At 44.0% G+C, this 20,471-nt stretch overlaps 1 protein-coding gene across 1 annotated transcript in view; it reads right to left on the bottom strand.

Annotated features, from left to right (window-relative positions):
• The window catches only part of htt (huntingtin), a 41,330-nt gene extending 20,871 nt beyond the window's left edge, over nt 1–20,459 (bottom strand). Inside the window, exons 1-14 of the mRNA XM_036817585.3 lie at nt 20,293–20,459; nt 19,768–20,025; nt 19,490–19,706; nt 19,299–19,428; nt 15,624–16,295; nt 14,624–15,223; nt 10,566–10,880; nt 9,587–10,503; nt 7,123–7,905; nt 5,367–5,984; nt 5,055–5,238; nt 1,838–2,124; nt 861–1,394; nt 55–212 (exon numbers count right to left, since the gene is read on the bottom strand). Coding sequence (XP_036673480.3) covers nt 55–212; nt 861–1,394; nt 1,838–2,124; nt 5,055–5,238; nt 5,367–5,984; nt 7,123–7,905; nt 9,587–10,503; nt 10,566–10,880; nt 14,624–15,223; nt 15,624–16,295; nt 19,299–19,428; nt 19,490–19,706; nt 19,768–20,025; nt 20,293–20,366 — 5,747 coding nt within the window. The 5' untranslated portion in view covers nt 20,367–20,459. The remainder of the gene's footprint in view (nt 1–54; nt 213–860; nt 1,395–1,837; nt 2,125–5,054; nt 5,239–5,366; nt 5,985–7,122; nt 7,906–9,586; nt 10,504–10,565; nt 10,881–14,623; nt 15,224–15,623; nt 16,296–19,298; nt 19,429–19,489; nt 19,707–19,767; nt 20,026–20,292) is intronic.
• Between the last annotated feature and the right edge of the window lie 12 nt (nt 20,460–20,471).

The following is a 20,471-nucleotide window of genomic DNA, read 5'->3' as shown; positions in this document are numbered from 1 at the left end:
AGGTACATCATATTTTATTTAAAGATTAATCAATATCATATATGCTTTACTCACCTATCTATTCCATTCTCAATCAGATCCATGTTGCTCAGTATCTGGTCGAATATAACATTCTTGGAGTCCAGTATACTATAGGTTACATTTAGCTCCAGCAGTTGGGAGAGCAATCGCAGTATGGGTGCCTGAACCAGCGCATTGGATTTCATGAAGAGCTGAAAAAGAGGATGAACGAAGAGAAAGGGAATATGTAACATGCAGGAATACAAGTAGTCGGCAAATTTCTGCCATTAATAAAATATCAATGGTTGCACTTTGAACCCACCCGCATACATGCACACCCACACACGTAGCAGATTAAGGACTGCTCCCCAGGATGGTCAGTATTCGTGTCTGTGCATTTTTAATCAAACAAATTGGCTACAACTAAAATTAATTAGCCATCGCTAGCCACCGTTGCGTTTTTACAGTCGGAAAAAGTGGGAATTTATTTTAAGTAGTAGAAGGAAACAATAAAAATCGATTCTATATAGTTGTAAAGTAAATATAAAATGTTAGAATTAATTGCATAATTAAAAATGGAATCGAATTCATAGAAATATCAGAGCTTTAAATAGTAAATTTTTCCCTCTTCAAGAATATTAGATTATTGATACTAAATGTGTTAAATTCACCTAAACATTGTGATTTTAAGTTTTAACTATGAATTTTAGCTATAAAGAGGCGATGGATCTAAAAGAAAGGTTTAAACATATGTTTATTCAAAATTAACTCTAGTTCATGTCAGTATCCAAGTTTACACCCTTTTTAATAATGATAATTTATGTTTTAAATATGAGACACATTTCTCGAAGTGCACTTACCGTCAGACAGTATATGACCAGCGGCTCGAATAGCTTTATAAGCCGGCCGCATTCGCCCGTCGGTGGAGTGGTCGGCTGCAGGCCCTGCTCAAAGAGCAAACCCATTGCCTGGAGTGGGGCAGTATCAATTGGTTGCCCAGCTCCGGCTCCTCTCTGGTGCTCCGGTCCCTCCACCGGTTTTGAATTTATTGTTGGCAACAATGTTGAGCCGGCGCCGTGACCCCTGCCCTTGGCCCTAAAGTAGGGACGTATAAAGGCGGCATGGTGGCCAGTTCCACCGATGGTCGATGGCTGCAGCCGCACTTGGCTGGCATAATTTTGGGCGAATAAATATTTCAACAGTTGCCGCAGACATGCAACGCACTCGGCGGGCGCATAATTTATGAGCTTGGTCAAATAGTGGAGTATTTCTTCGATTAATTTCAGCTCCGGGGGCGAGGCACTTACCAAGCCCTCCAGACACAGGCCCAACGCATTGAGGCAGGTTTTCAGGAGACAAATTAATAAGCTGCCCGCCTCGTGATTTATGGTTATCTGAGAAAAATAGAAGAAGAAAAAGTTAAAAAGAAGGAGTAAATGATGGTGGCAACCTAATGCAACCCGCACATTAAGTCACTCGGCTCGGAGAAGTTTTCTGTTTGAGCTGCGAGTGGCAAAAGTCAAGTGAGGATGCTACGTTGGCTGCATTTCGTCGCGGGTTGAATTTTTACAACTCATTGCCATTGCCATTGCTGCGGCAGCGGTAGAAAGTGTTGCATATAAAACGGTGCATTGCGCTGTACGTGCATCCAAAGGATGGAACTCCATCTCCAGCTCCATCTAAAGCTGAATCCTGGATGCTCAATGCTGGGATGCTGGGTTGCTGGGTAGCTGGCAAATCTCAGTGCACGTGCCGCGCAACTTTTGCCATTTCGGCGCCACCAGCGACTTAATGGCGGTTGCTCGCTCTGAATCCGCGAGTCCGTGGCTTGACTTACCTTGTAGCTGTCATTAGCACCTCTTAAAATGTTGTAAAGTTTCATGTAAACGTAATCGCCGGCAAAGTAACCCAGAGCCTGAAGGGATGCCGCTGGCTGTTCGCGGGCAAAGAGCTCGCTCTTGGGCGGCTTGGAGCTGCCGCTGCTGCTCCCGGAATGGGAACTGGTTGGCGGTGGGTGGCGCTGATTGGTGACCAGGTGATAGTAGATGTTCAGCATCTTGACACTGTGCCGCAGCAGAAAGTCCAGGTGGGGGGCACTTGGCTCACCTGAGCTCAGCATGGCACCTGGAATGAAATGTGGAGCAGGGCTTATTAATGGCAAATTAAGTGATCCCGCCGGGGCTAATTGTGTTAAAATGCAAACGAGCTCTTAAAATTATACAAATGCGGCGTAATTGCAGCTCACCAAATGAAAAACGCATTAATGGATTTGCAATTGAAAAGTGCACAATTCAATGGGATTGCCATGGCAATATCCTATATATGCTTATGTGTATGCGCAGCTCGGAAGGCGGAAAAATAATGTGATATTAAAACAAAAATTGCATAGGTACAAGCGGAAAACGCTTCAAAGTATGCTATGATTTATCAACGTTAATTAATGTGTGCGTGTGCGTGTGTGTGGCGACTCACGCAACATTTCAATTTATGTGTCAACAATGCAACATTCAGCGGCAATAAGCAATATAAATTTGTATTTTTGCGGCTGCCAAAGGAAATGCCGATGCAAAAAAATTATTATTTACAAATAAATTAAATTGTATGCGCATAAATATTTATAAAAATTAAGTGTTAAGGGAGCCATTTAAAGAACCCCTTCGGGGATGCCACAATGGGCAAGTGGATATCGCCTGCGGCCCCGGATCGCCGTTTGCATTACATTTACTAATTAATTGAAAATTGCACACAATCGCAATGAGACGCCGCCATTCTTCCGTTACCAATTTATATTTATTTATCGCACATTTCAGATATTTTTCCCCCCCTTTTGGGCGCCAGTTCAACGTTCGATTATGGCTCGCAAAAGGTAGGTAGGTTGTGGGGTGAGATTTCACTGCTCACGATATGTCCATAAGTAGTGGAATTAAACCGCACGGTATAACAAGAACATTACTACACGGAGAATTGTGATAAATGATTCCCCAAGGCTTTTAAAAAGCATTTATTATTAGTGAAATCTTCAAAATTGCTTCATTGCGTTGTACATTCCATACCATCATTCATTCATCCAACTTAATCATCTTGAAAACATAAAATTAGATAATTGGGGTGGAAACTATATGCTGTGCATCAGTGATGGGAAAGGTACTATGTTTAAGGTACCTATAAGTTTTCTAAAATATAAACAATTCGTAAATATTTTATATCTCTTAATTAAATGCGAATAACAAACGGTTCGATCAATTAGATAAAAGTCGAAATGATCGTTATTTTCTAACCTTTCTATACAGTTTTTTAAAGGACTCGTACAATAACTAGGTAAGCAAAAAGGACCCTGTTATAAATATGGTTAAAACGACCTAGTTAATTTCCATCTCTGCCTACAACAACATCAGGTGGGAATGCAGGTGACTCTCAGTGGCTTTAAGCCATCGGTAAACTGTGAATTTACATAGGCCACAATTAAAGGATTTTCGTTGGCTGTGTTTTGTTTCCGGGCATGAATTGGAAACTATTTGCATACATTTTGGCAACTGTCAAAACTTATCATGAAGCGCACGCGAGAGTGTCGGAAAACATTTGGCGATTCTGTTTTCAAATCGATGTCCAGATAGGCGGGGCACACGGACAACCAGACACATGGCCACATAAGTACACGCGGCTTAAATATTAAATTGTTGAATGTTATTGAATGTTGTTGAATGTGCAATGCACGCAAGCGGCACAAATGCAAATGCAAATTGCAATGGCAAGTGTTTTAGGAGAAAGGGTTTTTCATGGGGGTTATTGGGTAAAAGCAGCCGGTGCGGCGCCACTGACACAAAAATTGTTTAACATTTAATGGTTTATTAATAATTTAATTACTTTTTGATTATGGTGGATTACATTAGCGCGTAGCAAATACGCGACTGGCATGATAAATAATAGAGAGCCTGTCGCCGTACCCCTACCTTTTCGCATAATACCCCTAAAATTTATAGCATCCTAATGCATGTCGACCGACCTGGTGAAGGGTGGGTGGTTCGACGGTCGGTGGTTGTGAAATGCCCTAATGAAATTGAGTTGAAGTTTGGTTTTCTGTTTGCTGTTTTTTGTTGTGTGCTGAAAACATTTCGTAAATTGAATTGAAATGTTTATTAGTGCACTACTATCTGCATTACTGTTGTTGATGTTGTTACAGTTGCTGGTATTTTTTAGATGCGCATTGTTAATGATGCTGTTTAAAATTATTAAATTAAAAAGGGTCAGATACGTTGTGGAAAATGTGAGCATGAATGCTGCTTTTGTTTGTTACCTATATTTAATGCAACGTTTTGTCACCGATTTTAGTTTGAACTAAAGCCTATTACATAAGGCTTTGTCTGCATGTCACTCAACTGTGCAAAAGGTTTGCCACATTAATAGAATAATTTATACAATGAAATGAAAGTGTATTTTGTATTCTTTAATATCTGTAATAGGCTTCCCGATTTTTTAATTGTTCGCCCTTTTTTTCGGCTAGCTAAATAAACTTTTAGTGCAACGGAAATTTAAAACCATTTATGCTAATTTCCCGTTTTTCTTGATTAAATTTAAAAATAATAACAGCTAAAAAAATAGACTGCGCCCAGTCACTTACACCGCAGCATGAAAATATTTATGCAAATCTATTTAATGACAAACAATTAATTAAAATGATTTATGCAAACGTTGCCACAGCATTCATTACAGCATAATGCAATTAAATATGCAGTCTGAGACTAAAAATTACTGTTTTTGTAATTCCATTTAAATTAAATTAGCCAAACGAGCCACAAAGCGTCGACCGTCCGGCCCAGTCGAATAAATCCAATAAATATCGGAAATATCGGGAAGGCATTCAGGCGCACAAGAGAGAAATCATCAGGCACGCCAGCCAGCCATGAATTAATGCGGTATATGAATGCGAATGTCGGTTTAAATGGGGTTGGGGTATGGAGCTATAAAGCTGGGGATAGGGATAGGGATATGGGATAGCAAGGAAATAGCAAAGTAACCCCTTTTGCGATCGGTGTAAGCACCGAACCACTACTCACCTGCCATTAATTTGCCCATCACATCAATCAAATCGTTCTGGCAGCCGAGGTCCGCAGCTGTTGCATTGTTGTAGTAGGCATAGCTAATGCAAATTTCAACGAAATTGAATTCCAGCCAGGCCTGTTGATAGTCCACGAAATTGAAGTGCCTCAGCAGGAGGCGCAGCGCGTAAATTATGCCAAACTGTGAAGGGAAAACAGGATGAGAGGGTGGTCGGGATGGGAGTATCTGGTCTATATCTGGTATCTGGTCGATTCGTTTCGTTTCAGTTCAGTTCGATTGGCGGCTGCCTGGCAAACACAAATATTTACCTGCACATTTTTATCATTCAGCGTCATCAATTTATTTGTCAAGCGATACAAAACTTTGGCCAAAACTTTTTCCTCCTGCGCGATTTGACGTTGGGATGCCGATGCCAGGGCAAAAACATGCCCCTCGGCGATGCCGATGCCGTAACTTGCTTCGAAGTAGGCCGACGCCGCGGAGACTGCCGCTATGGATCCGGATGAGGCAGATGCCGATGCTGAGGAGCTGGACGTGCTGCCCGTTTCTGGATAGATTGAGGCGGAGGAGGAGAAGGCCATTGCATCCAACTCAGCCAGAGGCGGCACAATCGTCGAACTGGCCCGGAATAAATTACGCAACGTCACGGACATGCTGCCAAATATGCGATAGTCGAAAAAATCCCACAGCAAATTGAAATTAGTTTGTTGAGTTTCCACGTTGACGTTGCTATTGCCATTGCCATTGCCTTCGATTTCGCCTCCGCCACCATCTCCTGCTCCTCCAGTGCCCTCATCCCTCGCCTCCTTCGATGGATCCTGGCGCGCCGTTTGCATTATAAAGCGGCAGAGACAGCAGGCGGCGTGTTCCCGCACCCGCGCATCATCGTCGCCGAGCAGATGTAAAAGTTCAGCCAGAAATTGCGCCTGCAAGGGGAGCGAAGTGTTTTTGAGTCAGTTGACGGCACGTTGTAAATCAAAAAGTGAGCCAAGTTTTCATTATGCAGTTTGGCAGTTTCGAATGCCCGTGCAGATGCGGTTTGCCTAGTCGATTTGGCCAGGAAGGTAGAACACTGAGGAAAACGGAACTCAATGACCCTAAAACTTAACACTCTTTTTTAAACCTCTCTATACCCTTTAAGTATAACATTTTTCTTTACATAAACACCAAAACTTAACTACGCCTTTATAATTATTAAATTTACGTATTAAAATTTCTTTAAAAATTGGAAAGATGTACAAAAATTTGGGACTATTTTCAAAATTAAAAAAAAATATATATATATAATTACATTTTTAATTTTACAGAAATTTCAAAGCTTTCCAATCCATTAGTAGAATTAAATTTAAATGGGTTGAATTGAATTCTTAAGTTTACAAAAGAAGAGTATGCAACATATTACTAAAAACATTTTTTAAATATTAAAAAAAATTGTGGAGTAAATTATAAAATTAAGTTTTTTTCTAAGTGAACAATCATCAAAAATGCGGCATTCCAAGTTTTGAACTTTGCGAAAACACAGTCAACCATAATTGCAACTACGATTGGAATACGAAATTCTAGGCAGCAGTTAAGCTCTTTTCATTCCCATACATTTTCTGGGTATTCAGTCTGATCCGTCAATCGTCTTTTGGCTCAATTGTTTGCCGACTCTCAAGCTGATGTACGTTTTCCCTCTCAGTGCCATTTAGTAAATTGCTTAGCTTTGTCAAAATAATAAATAAACAAATATATGTGTGCGAAGCGCCACAAGAACCCCGAAGCTCCGAGTTCCGAGTTCCGCTTGTCAGCCAGTCCGTCATGCTGTCAGTGGGTCCGTCATTCGGCATTCAGCATTCGGCAGGATGTGCTCCTCCTAGACTGCGGGAGTCTGCTGCAGAATGCACAAAGAGCCCGGCCACACACTTGAGTGCACAAATGTTCAATAAGAGTTGTCAGAGGATGCCTTGGAAGCCTTCGCCGGGCGAAGAAAACACACTCGTAAAATAATCTGCACAATAAACAAGCTGGCGAGCAGCGGACTGCCAGCGGGCCCGGCTGTAATAAGACGATTTAGCTGCTTACCTCATAAGTGCAGACAATGTCCTCGCCCTCCGCATCCCGTCCAGAATCGCAGGCATCCCTTGACGGCCGCCTCGAGTCCTGCTCCTTGGCGCCGCTGTTTTTGTTGTCGATGATGGTACAACGAGAATTTGCGTAGTACGACCGCAGCAGCACGTAATTTAAATTCGAAATAACTTCGGCGTATTTATTCTGGACCAGCCAATATTTATTGTGATGGCAGAGCCGGAGTTTGCTCAAGAGCAATTTGGGTGAGATGGCAAACACACAGAAGGGTTCAACCAGTTCGGTATTGGGCTTGGGCTTGGACTTGGTATCGAGATCGGGCTCATTACCCAACTGCCCAGTGTGCTGCTCCTGCTGCTGCTGCTGCTGCACCCCAGTCGATTGCAATTGGAAATCATTCAAAAGAACAGCCAGTAGCTCATCATTATCAGTGGCCGAGGACTTGGCACATGTCCCGGCATCGTTAGGACGCCTTTGTTGCAGCCGTTGACTGCTTAAGGCATTATCCTGGTCCTTTGCAAAAGTTTGTTGGCCAAATGTTTGCGCCTGGCCCGGACGCTTTTGTTGTCCACTTGAATGTCGTTGCAGGTCCCTCTCCTGGTTGTCCTTCTCCTGCTCTTGCTGCTCCTTCTGTTGCTGCTGCTGCTCCTGCTGCTGCTGCTGATGAGCATGATAATGACATGGCGGCTCTGTCAAATATTTGGACACCACATGCGGAAATATCTTATCGAATGCATTCAACGCTTGTATAACCACTGTGTGGATCTCGTCCTCAAAGCCCTGCAATAAGTGGGGAAGAGCAAAAAGTTTTTCGGCTAAATTTCTTTATACAGGATCTCAAGAACAGGCATAAGACGGCTAGCTACGGCCAAAACGAGTCGTTGGCTAAGCGAATTTGTGTTTTATTGTTTGCACAAGCAAAAAGTTTTCCACAATCACACAGTGGCCAGCTCTCAGGCATCCCATCCCTATTCCTATCCCTGCCATTCCTTTCCCTGCCCTCCATCCGGGCATCCATCTGAGAGTGTGTGCATTTTTAACGAATCCCTAACAAGCTTTTCCTAGCTGCAGACCCCGGCCAAAGGGCTATTGTTATCAAAGTTGCTTTGCCTTTGGCCTGTGTTGGCCTGCTCCAGGGAAGCTGGGAAGATCTTCCCACTCGCCACCGCCACCGCCGACCCATCCCTAACCCACAATCCCTATCTCGTTTTGACTCCAATTTTGGTATGCTGGCAAGTGCCATTGAGACGGATTTGCAGCCATTATGTAGCAGGCATCTAATGTGATTTTCAGCTAGCACGTCCTGCGTCCCATTCCCATTCCCAGCTCATCCTTTTCTCCCCCTCGTTTTCTTTTCTAAACCCCCATCTGCGCGTGCATCTCGCTGCAACAACATTGCATAATCAAATTGCACTTTTGGGGAGGCCAGCAGCCAGCAGCAATTTAAATGTTCGGTGCTGGCCACTAAATTATTGAATTCAATAAGAAACCATCCCCGCATCGGAGCCCCAACTTACTGCCACGGCCAATCCCCAGACAGAAATCAATGTGCAACTTATGCGCACATTCTGCATACCGGAAGGGTAAGAGGATGGGATGGCAAGAGTTGGGTTAGATGGGTGAAAGTAAGATGGCAACGGATGCGCGCTGCTCCCTTTAGGGGCATTTGCACTTGCACATTGCGAAGGCGATAAGAATTTTCTTTCTTATTTTCAAATGAAAAACAACCAACCACACAAAATGCCGCCGGCTAAGCTCCTCCAACTGCAACTGGCTTGAGCTGGAGCTGGAGCTGGAAAATATTCAAAAGGCAGCAGCCATTGATATGGACACGTGTCCGTGTCCGTGTGTGTTTGCCTGCATGTGTTAAAATATGTTAGCTTGATGGTTTAACATAGAAAAAAGTACAGCGAAAAGGTGGGGGCACATATTTATAGATATAGAATGTTTGCGCAGGGGGGAAAAAAAAGGGTAAGCTACGCTACTGACACATAGCAAACCAGGTCAGACCAGGCGATGCTGGAATGCCCTAAGAAACTTCATGGAATTCTTAAAATAACATGTTTTTAGAATAACAAAAAGACATATTTTGTGACTTAACAAATGCTTTTAAAAAAATCATAATATTATTTTAAACTGATACCAACTTCCTAAGTAAGTCCCCATACCTTTCACAGGGTAAAGCAAATACTCGGTCGTACAACGTGGCGTATGCGTTATGCAAACACAAGGGGTAGAAAATGGAGTAACACGACGAAAGAGAGAGGGACTGCAAGTGGGCGTTCCACGACAAAGATATGGCGCCAGATATACAAAGCGGGTTAGCATACATGTAATGTGGCTTACCATTAACCAAGAACCGGCAGATTGGTGCTACCCATTAAAGGAACTTTCATCGGAGTGCCTGTGGCTATGAAACGCTTTGTGCGAATATCGCGTATGAGGTTATCGCCACACTCACCTTCAACAAAATGGCCAGCAAGTGTTGCAGACCAAGATTACGTTTCAGTTCCAGAAACAGTCCAGCTCCACTGGATTGCAGGAAGTAACCCACAACTTGCTGCACTCCACCACGCAAAATGGGATCGGTGTGGTCATGGAAGAGCAGGATATCCGAAAGTGCCTGGCAGCCTTGAGGAGTTGGAGGCGTTCCAGAGGTGGAAGTGAATGCCAGAACTCCTGAGCGACTGCGCGTAGACTTTGTGCGCTTGGGTGGACGTGGCGGAAGGCTCAAAGGTGGCACATCCTCTACTGCTACAGTGGGTTTAAATGAGCTCCCAATGATCTCGGACTTGGAGAGTTTCTCTTCCTGCGCAGATTTCTTAGCAGGATGAGAGGAAGAGGATCCACTAAGCAGAAGAACCGAAGCATCTGCACTACGACTCAACGTAGGCATAGCCGGCTGCAGGTAAGCTGGACAGGTGCTGGGGCCAAAGTGGTCGTCCTTGATGTCCAGCAGGAGCAGGTTGTCCTCCAGATCGGTTTGAATCAGGCTACTATCCATCGAAGCCTTCTCTCCGCCCACTTGTGAATTGTCGCTGCTCTGAGGACTGGACACCTGAGTACTGTCCCGGGATACGTCCTCCTCCAGCAGCTGCAGTTCCCGATCGCTGATCTCCACGCTGAGTTGAAGAACCTTGGGAGCCAAGCGTACACATTGCGCAATCACGGCCAAGGAGAGACTCTTAATGGACACTCTACTGATGCTATCGGGCTGTAATCCCGCCGCCTGTCCACTGAGCAGGAATCGAGCTGCCACCAAACGAGCCGTATAGTAGACCAACGACTGCTCCATGATGCTGCCAATTTTCACGGTGATCTGGGCACGACCGACAACAGTCTGCCGTAGCGGCGAGTTCTCCACTAGAAAGGGATTAGCTGCGGAGATAAAGCTTCTAATTAGTGTCTCCTAGGTGCGACAAGTCGCCCTGGCGACTTACCGTTGGGCGTGCCTCGCAACTGCGGTGTTTCGGGCTTAGAAGCTGCCACATCCACACCCGGTGGATCCATCATGAGGGCGGTGGAGGCCGTGTGGGAGGCGGTCATCGAGCAGGAGTCCTCCAGCGGCGTGGGCGTCTCCGCAATCGAGGGCTGTCGCTCCGGCGGCTCCGTGTTGCTGCTGCTGGCCAAGGAGGTGAGCGAAAGCGTAAGCGAGGCCGTCGAGATGGCATCCGATTTGTCGGCGGGCGTCGACTTGGAGGGCGTGGACTTAGAGCCGCTTGATTGACGAAAGAGCTTACTGACCGACTCCGAGGCTGGAAGGATAAGAGCAAGCACAAAAGCCCCGAGTTAGTGCGTCCTTTCGAAGGTCTAGCAGATAACTTGGTTTGACACTAATGCCAGCAATGGCGTTGGCTAATTTGCGGCCACTCCAGACGGCCAATTACCCGGCACATTCGTCCATCGTCTATCGTGGCAAACTTTGTGAGCCAAGCCATGAGGGCAAAGGAAATTGCAAGGATGTGGGTAAAACCGCTAAAACTATTTTCCTTAGCTACTTTTTATGTTGTTCTATTAGCTTGCCGCCGCGGGCAAACTTGCCGGGCTCTTCATCTTGTATTGAAAATTAATTGAAAACTTCAATTTCATGGAAAGTACGAGTATAGTGCAGCCACTCGCTTCCTCCGACTGACCACTTAAGTGGGTTAAAAATGGCTGCATCTTTTAGATGCACTTGTTGTGGCTTTCCCAGTTGTTGTTGTTTTCTTTTTTTTTGTTTTTTGTGTTATTGTTCTAATGGATGTTCCGGCCGCATGCAAGTGCTGTAAAAATTAGAGCAACCACGATTCCACGACTGCGGCCAACGGAAGCAGCAGAGCACTTTATGGTCAAAGTGTTCGCATGTATTGTTCGGGGGAGATAAAATACGGAGGAAGCCTGATCAGGGCTTCAGCAGAACATCCTTGAACTACAAGTGGTAATCCCTCAAATTGGCTAAAGATATGCCAAATCCGAAATATTGTATTATTACTAACCCAATAACCAGGATTACTCTAAAGTGATCAATATTTTTGAAAAGATTTAGTTGATAATCAAATATAAAGGCTTAAGGATAAGCAGCACACCTTGTAGTTAACAAGTATTAATGCTCCATTTAAAATGCAGATTTACCCAAAAATATATTCTGAATTACATTGGCATGCCACAAAATTAGCAAAAGCTGGGTGCTCATAAAAGTACCCCGAAATCAGGGTCTTTTATGGAACTTTCCTGCTCATACACTCGCCAGTAATTATGTTTGGGGTTGTTCGGGGGGGGTTTTTCTGGCTGCCATTTTATGCTTTAATAGTTTCGCCTCCATAAAAGTGAAAACGGCAGCCCAGCAGCTCCGCAACTTCGGTTGAGTGTTTTCTTTTTTATTATAAAATCACGTTGAAAATGCAAACAAAAAATGCAGCACACAAAAATGGCAAATAAAACTTTGAAGCGTATAAGCAAAAAGGGAGAAACAAAACCCCCCAACTAGGCGACAATGAAAACCGCGTAGGAAAAGCGCGCTCTGGTCGGGAAAACAGCGGGGAGAAGGTCTCGTGGCTGCTACTTTATGCCCGGTACACAGACGGGAAAACCTCTCCGCTTACCCACACACATGCAAATGTTTTTTACAGCTCAAGTTGCATATGTGGATGCAGGGAAAGGGTACAAAAAATATTACAAAAAGTGGGCGAAAGACAAGACCAACAGTCGTGAAAAAATGGTTTATGAAAATAGAGTAAGATGGCTGGCCCAAACAAAATGAAAGCCTAGATTCACTATCAAAATTGTTAGCTCTTGTAGATCTAGTACATAAGTTACCTCAACAATTTATAGTGTGTTGTTAACATTGGTATTAATAAGTTATATGTATTTATAAATATCATTTTTTAAATACAAAAAAATATATAAAAAACCTGAAAAATATTAGGAAAATATATGCTAAGGGAAATGGATTTTCATTAAGATTTGTATAAAAGATCAGATTACAGGAGTCTGTTGCTAGAGTCCTTGGTAGAGAAAACTAATCGTATTTTTCTCTTAGCTACAACAAAAGGTCGTAGATTGTTTTAGAAACTAATACATTAAATATGTTATATAATATATTATTTTGTGATGAGATCACAAGAGCGTTTCCCTGGAGTCCTTGGTAGAGTGTACTAATCGTCGGGGCTCTAATGCAGATAAGGACGGGCGGCTGTGGCCACATATCTGAGCACACATGTTATGGCCCTAGATATATATGTACAATGTACATATTTATAAAAAGAAAACAAACAAGCGGCAATAACTACCGCGGACGGACGAGGAAAGCAGCGCAAAAAGGCTGATAGCGCATAAGTGCACAATAGCAAAAACAACTAATACGGCCCAGAAAGGATAACAACAATAACAACAAAACCATGAGGCGATGGAAACAGCAGGACGAAAATAAAAAAAAAAGCTAAAATCGGAGCAGGCAAAGTGCAGCAACTGATGGCTGGCTCCTCTCGTTTTGGCTGACTATTCCTGGTCCTGGCAATGCTAAATAAACCGCCACACACACAGTGTACACACATCCTATACACACGCCCCCGCCAAAAACACATACACACACACCCGGCACACGTATACTGTGACACAACATGTAAGCTTGCATACATGCAATTTGAGTAACCGCATTTTATCACGTAACCCATTTGTCTTAACCACTTTGTTGCCAACTTGCAGTGTGATGCTTTGGCCAAGTGGCAGTGGCGGCACAAGAAAACCAGCAATGAGGTTGGCGGGCGGAGAGTTTTGGGGCCATCGCACAGCACAAATGCATTGCCATGTTTCAAGCTTAATCCGCATCCCTCGCACATACACACACACACACACACACAAGAAATGCCGGATTTAAGCCCAACATTTACGTCAAGTAGATGTGGGTTTTTATACGCACCCCTCTCTCATCCGCCCCGACCAGTTGTCTTTATTCCCCCCTTTATTCCCACCGCTTAATTAGTACTTCCGGCTCAGTGCAGTACATTTCCTTTGTTTATTACTAGCCTCCACCCCGCGCACTAACTAACGACAGGACATGGGTCTGGCATCAAGTCTGCCACTCGTCCCTGTCCCAGTCCCTCTTCCATTCCATCCGTTTATAGGTCAGGGGAAAAGTGTGCCATACTTATATGCACTTGACTGGCGCTCGTTACTGTGAGTTGATTTCAGCAAGTCAGGCGGCATTCGAGCGGTTTAAATATTAAAATAAATTATATCAAGGACAGGGCAATCAATATGCAATGAAATGTCAGCAAATAGCATTAAAATCAAAGCGGGGGGTTGTTTGCCCATGTCAACTGACAAGACAAAAGCCAACATCAAGATGCATCTCAGGGTGCACGAACAAAAATAAATAGGTACTTATTAAATCGAGAAATAAACTAAAGTACTTAGAAAGGAAGTCATATTTTTTGAAAATCTCTAGGGGCTTTTTTTGCAAGGTAAGCTGCTATGCCCTTTAAAATACATTTACTTCAAAACAACCAAAAGTATACAATGCCATTTATTATAAGTATATTTGTCATAAAAAATCCTAGATCTAACGTCGTTATTTTAGGATCAAAACTCAACTTTGTTAGCACCATGGTGCTCACACCTCCTTCACGGAGAACAATACTTGTGCACGAATTGCCTAATTTTGCTCGACAACCGAGGAGAGTTGCTAGTTGCAGTGGCAACAATTACGCTTCATTAAATCGCAAGTGCAATTGGCAATCGCGAACGGCCCCCGGCTCTAAGTCACGTCTGCAGTTCTGCCGCAATTATGCAAATAATGTCATCGAAAGCCAACGGAATATTGAAAGTAAATGCTGAATTGTTTGGCGGAAAAAACACCAAAAATCTAAAGAACGGGCAAATAGAATTTGGTGGCGACTGCGGTAGACCATGAAATGCAATAACATCGAATGGAAATAGTTTTGAACTTGCTTCGCTGACTTTGAACTTTGCTAATGAAATATTTCCATCGAATATAAATTCATAGTTATGGCTGACTCACCTGCATTGGAATGCGACAGCAGATTGTTGAAGAATGTGCCAATTGCTGTTGCATCGCCGGATTCCACCGAATCATCCGCCGGAGGATGTTGCTGCTGCTGCTGCTGATGCGGCTCTTTGCTGCCGGCAATTGTGATTTCGGCTTCGAAATCGATGCTGTTGAAAGATTCATTGTCGATGTCACTCAAATGCTGGGATTTGTCATCGCTGCCGGCGAGCAGATTCTGCAGAGATGACTGATGCTGCGGTTTAGGCAGCCCCCCGACATCGGCATCAACATCAATCAGTTTATCGTCCTGCGATGTTGCTGTTGTTGCGGGCAATTGCAATGCCGCTGACAGCGCCTGTTGTTGTTCATTTAGTTGCGACAGGGTTGTAAAGTCATCACACTCGGCACTCAGCAGCTCCATGTCGTCGTCATCATCATCATCATCATCTTGCTCCTCTCCCGCTGCCGCCACTGCCCTCCTATCATCATCCTCGTCCCGCCGCCGCCGGTGTCCTTGCCCCTGCTTGTCCTCATCCGAGGCAACGCATTCGCTGATGCTGCGTGCGGCATTCCTAATGTGGCAGCGCTGCTTCGCTGCCTCCATGGATCCCCCTGGAAAATAAATGGGAAAAGGGATGTGAGTATGGGTTGGCCTTACAATTTGTGTAAATATTTGTGCAGGATTCCGCTGGCGGCAAATGCAAATGCAAATTTAGCCTGACCTCGTTCCTGCATGTGCCGCCGCCTAAAAGCATGCACTAATAATTTTCATATGTGCATTGTGTGTGGGTGTCTCCATCAGCCTGTGCAATTGCTCAATTTTCTTGATTTCGGCATGGTCTGTCTGTTGGTTCCGTCCGCGTGTCCTGCCCCTGTCCCTGCCTGTCCTCCAAGCTCCTCTGTGATCCTCTGTCAGCATGTCACATTTCCACATGACTGCGCGCTCACACACTCCCAAACCCAAACACAAACCCACAAACCATCTTGCCATACCATGCCTTATTTGCCATACCTTCATCAGCAACGGAACTTGGAGCCTCGGTCGTGGCATCTTCCCCGGCATTAATTCCCAGCGAGCTGTTGTCAACCTCGAGTCGCTGTTGTTGCCGCTGCTGTTGACACTTCGCCTGCTGCAGTTTTGCATTTGAATTCTTTTTCATTTGCACTGCAGTGGCCCCAACCGCCGGCCCATCCACATCCACATCCTCGTCCTCATCCTCATCCTCGAGCTGCTGTTGACTTGTCGCCACTTCGTAATTTTTCAATTGGAATATTTGATTCTTTAATGATTTCCTTCGCCGCAAATACTCATTGTGCTGCAGTTGTTGATTGCACAACAGTTGGCGCAAACTTTGGCCCAGACTCTGGCTACATTGGCCATCGTTGGTTGGGGCGTCCAGGGACTGGAGTATGCCGTTGATGACCTCCAGGGTGGCATTTATGATGGCGTGATTCGCGGTGTGCTGCGTGCTCAGCAGGTGCAAACAATAATCATAAATTTCAATAATTTGCCGGCAGTCGGAGGTCGTTGTCTGCTGCTGGTGCTGCTGCCTCTTTCCGGCCAAGGACTCGGAATCCTCGTGGCCATCGGCCGAGTGGCCTCGTATGAGTTGCGGCAACAGGAGGCGCAGCAGACCCAAGGCTCCCAGCACGCTGCTCGTTTGCTGATCCGTCAGCAGGAGTTCTGCAAAAAAAATAAAAATGAGGAAGGAGAAATAATAAGGATAAGTTAGTTAATGGAGTGAAACTTATGGCTCTGCTGTGTTTGATACAAATTAAAAACGCTCTTCAAACTTTTTGCGCAGAGTGCGCTGGCAATTCCAATTTGTTCAATAAGCAAGACCCAGATACCGATATACCAATTCCATATACCAATACAAGACACCCATGGCAATGCCAAAGGTAACCCACTTCCTTCTGCGTTTGGCCGGCCAATTGCAGTTCATACTTCTTTCTTTCGTGTTCTTGGCAACTTTTCCCTCATATGTTTTGCAACAAATTGCCTCCAATTAAATTTATCTCGTTGAAAACTTTCCATCTGATATTTATAGACTCCGCACACATGCACCCACCCACTGGGACTGGGACTGGGGACTGGGACTGAAGCTGGAAATGAGAACCTCGACCTCCCGCAGTTCTTGCTCTTGTTGTCTCCGCTTATTTGTCGTTTCATTACGTATACGCCACCAATCACAAAACGCCATGTTGGAAGTTTGTTACTCAATTAGTTTTCATTTTCTTCCTTTGGGGCGCAAAATTGAAAACACTTCTCGCCGGAGAAACTTTTTACATGGCCCTCATGGCAGCCAAGTGACTTTGCCGAGCAAAACTTGCGGCCTGTTTCCATGTGTATCAATTAATTGCGGCAGAAGCCGCAAGAACTTTCTGCAAAATGGGCGAGCCCAAAATGGGATTGTAGAAGGAGGGGGAGGCTTCATGCTGGGCACGTTTAAAGACTGCAATTAATAGCCACCCGAAAGGTGTTCACTTTGAGGTCTACTTATTGGGGATCACAGAATCGGAGTTTATGATTCAAAAAATTAAAACTTCTAAGAAACTGAAGGGATAGTTTTGGCTAATTAACCTCATTATCAATTTTATACTATATATTAAATTTTAAACAGCTTCAAATAAATCATATAGTTTTTGTATCCATAATATTCAGGTAAATAGCTAAAACTAATTAAATACGAAGCATTCAAAATAGGTAATTCTATTTTTGGAAAGTCTGCTTTTAGGACTGCCCAAACTCAACAACAATTCAAATAATAAAATGATTACTCTGACATTCTCAGCCTGATGGACTATCAAAGGGCCAAAAGTACACTTCCAAAAAGATCAGCAGTGATTTCACAAAATGAATTGGTCATTTGGCCATTTTGTGCTGCCCACAGTTGACATGAAAAATATTTTGCACTTTTTGTTTAGCTTGGCATCAGTCAGTGGGCAACATAAATTTTCAAAAGCTCCCCTTTGCAGCTGTTGGCTTTGCTGGCCTCGTTCGGCTGGCATTTGTTTACAACGTTGATTATCCGCTTTAAAGCTGCACAGGAATGAATATCTGATTCAATTTCGCATGAATTATTGCATGGAAGTGTCCAAGTGCATAAATTTCATTTCGTCTACGGGCGGAGACAAACAAACGGAGATGGCGAGGGCGGGCCTGAGGTCTAGGAACCCAGCTCTAAGTTCTCCGCTCTGAGGACTAAGGACCAGGGTCGTACTTTGTGTCTGTTTGTTGGGCCATGCCAGGAGGATGCCAGGATGCTAGGCAGCCCAAGTACTGACGCTGCGATGGTGATGGGTGCCCATAAAAAGAGGCGCCAGACTGTATAAGGATGCGCTGAAGAGTTGCCTGGCATTGTGCCTTTGCCGAGAAGTGGCATAAAGTTGACACAGGACTAGAAGACCAGTCGCCCGGGGAAGGAGCAGGAACAGGGGCCGAAGGAGTTGATTTGAAGGTAAACATTTGGACAAGAAAAGAGCAAAAGGTAAAGTCAAGTCGAAGCTTAATTTATATGAACTTAGGTGAGGTCAAAATTTTGAATGCCACATATACATATGACTCGCAAAAATAATCCTACAAAATGAATTAGTTTTTCCAATCCGGGCATCTCACTTTAATTGTTTGCAAATGCCAAACACGACTAAATGCATTTACAGTGCAGTACAACAGATCATAAAAAAGCAATGGAAACTGTAACTAAGGTGCATTTACCTCTTCGTCGACGTTTGCCAATAATATTTTCATGAAAATTCAATAAAAAATGATTTGTGTTTGCAATTTTTAAGCATTTTCGAATGGCTCACGTTGCCATGACTTTTGTTTTTGCCGCAGTCCGCCAGTCAGCGAATGCTAAAATAAAAACTGCCCGCTATCGTTGTCTAAAATCAAAACAAATCTAAAAAAAAACGATATATATTCGATGGTTCGTCCATCGATTGCGCGTTGGTTACCAACAGCAATGTAAAAATATAATTTATATCAACTGTCTAGTTACTCTTATTGTGGCACGCCCCCTTTAGCGCCCACAGACCACAGACAAACAAACCCCCATGGTTGTGATTGCATTCACAATGCGAGTTTGAATAAAATCCCAAAAACCCTCTTTCCCCCGCTCACGAAGTTCGCAGTTCGATGGCTTTATATTTTGGTAAGGTATTTTTCATGGATTTGCGGCTTTTTAGAATATTAAAAATATTTTTTTCCAATAGCGCGAGCTCGTCCAACCATATACACATATATATGCAGAGCTATGTGAGGCTTAGTATTTGGCCGTTACACGCTTTTTAAACACCACTTTCATTATTGATGAGAATATAAAGAGCGTTCTGCTGGACGTGTCCGAAGCGAAAATGCGTTAAATAACTAACAGCAATAACACCGAATTGTGGATTAGTTTATCCAAATCTAGACGATCAATAACGGCTTTTATGAGGGCAGGTGTTTTCTAATTAGAAGGGTTTACTAGGGTTGAAAAAAAACAAACTGTTGGTCGGGTTTTTTATAAAAAGTACACATGTTATATTAAAGAGATAGATTGCAACTCGAGACAACAGATGCTTGCAATAGCGAAAACACAAATAAAACTGTTAAGTCCTTATTCCTTAGCATTTAAAAACCCAATTGACTACTAACCACACAGCCTTCTAAAAGGCGTTTCATTTCCGTTTCCCAATGACTTACCCATCACTTTGTTGACTCCATGTCTGGCCATGAGGCTCCTATTGCGTGCATGCTCAATAAGGCTGATGCAATTTTGGGCAGAGCAACGACGCTTGACAGCACAATCGGAACTAATATTGTCCAGAAAAGTCTGCAAGAGCACACAAAGAACTGAGTAATTAAAGAAATAAAATAAAGGGCAATGATCGCACCTCGAAGAGCTTGCAGGATTCGCTATCGCTGAGACCCTGTTGTATATAACGACCAAAGTGCTTGATGAAATCGCAGAGGGTCTCCTGAAGCAGTGTCTCCCTGCGCTGGGAAATGGTGGTCATGCATTGGAGCAATCTCACTGCATACCACTTGATGTGCTTCTCCTTTATTTGCGGGGCATAGTAAGAGAATAGGTTCAAGCAAATTCTCAAGGATCTGTTCAAAAGATTGTTTCTGTTAGTTGATGTTGTCTTGGGATATGTATTTGTCTCCTTACCTCTGATTACCATTCCGCTTAATCTCGCCGTAGAGATCCATGAGGATGCGACTGACCCGGGTTTTTTCCAGTGCCCTCAGGATCTTGTTGAGGTTCTCCTCGGCACTCATCCGCACCACGGAATCCACATCCTCGCAGAAGAGCAGCAGGACATTCATGGCCGTGCCACAGTGGGCGGCATAGTTAATGTGTCCCGCCAGCGAGGGAGACATGATGCACTCTGCAATCTGCTGGAAGCATGTTATCTTCTGCTTTTGACTGTGGAAATTTCGGGAGATTAATAATTAGTGCAGGTATGTGGCATGACGTCATAACGGATGCGCCCGTTGTTCAAGGTTGAAGGAATGTTTTGGTAGATAGGGTAGATAGTTGGGTCATCTGGGGGCACTAAACCCATCCGAGAATCATATTGACAGCCGCATTTAATCAATATTGTTCCGTAATGAGCAACAAACTGTTGCCGGTTTCCCCACCCCAAAACATTCGATGCAACCAATAACATTCCAAATTAGGTCTAAAACCCACCTGCATTCCGTATTGCGCAGCTGTTCCACGTAGCCCACGAACTTGTCGTAGGCACTGGACCTGGATTTATCCATTTTGGAGTCCGAAATAACGCCTAAAAACGCTATTTAAACCACCTAATATCGAAAAACATTGTTTTGTTATGATTTCTATCAGCTGCACTTAGAGATGGGTTAACC

Source organism: Drosophila suzukii, chromosome 3, assembly GCF_043229965.1.
Source record: "Drosophila suzukii chromosome 3, CBGP_Dsuzu_IsoJpt1.0, whole genome shotgun sequence".
Lineage (NCBI taxonomy): Eukaryota > Metazoa > Arthropoda > Insecta > Diptera > Drosophilidae > Drosophila > Drosophila suzukii.
The sequence above is the reverse complement of the archived record's forward strand: the minus strand, read 5'-3'. Positions and strand labels throughout refer to the sequence as shown.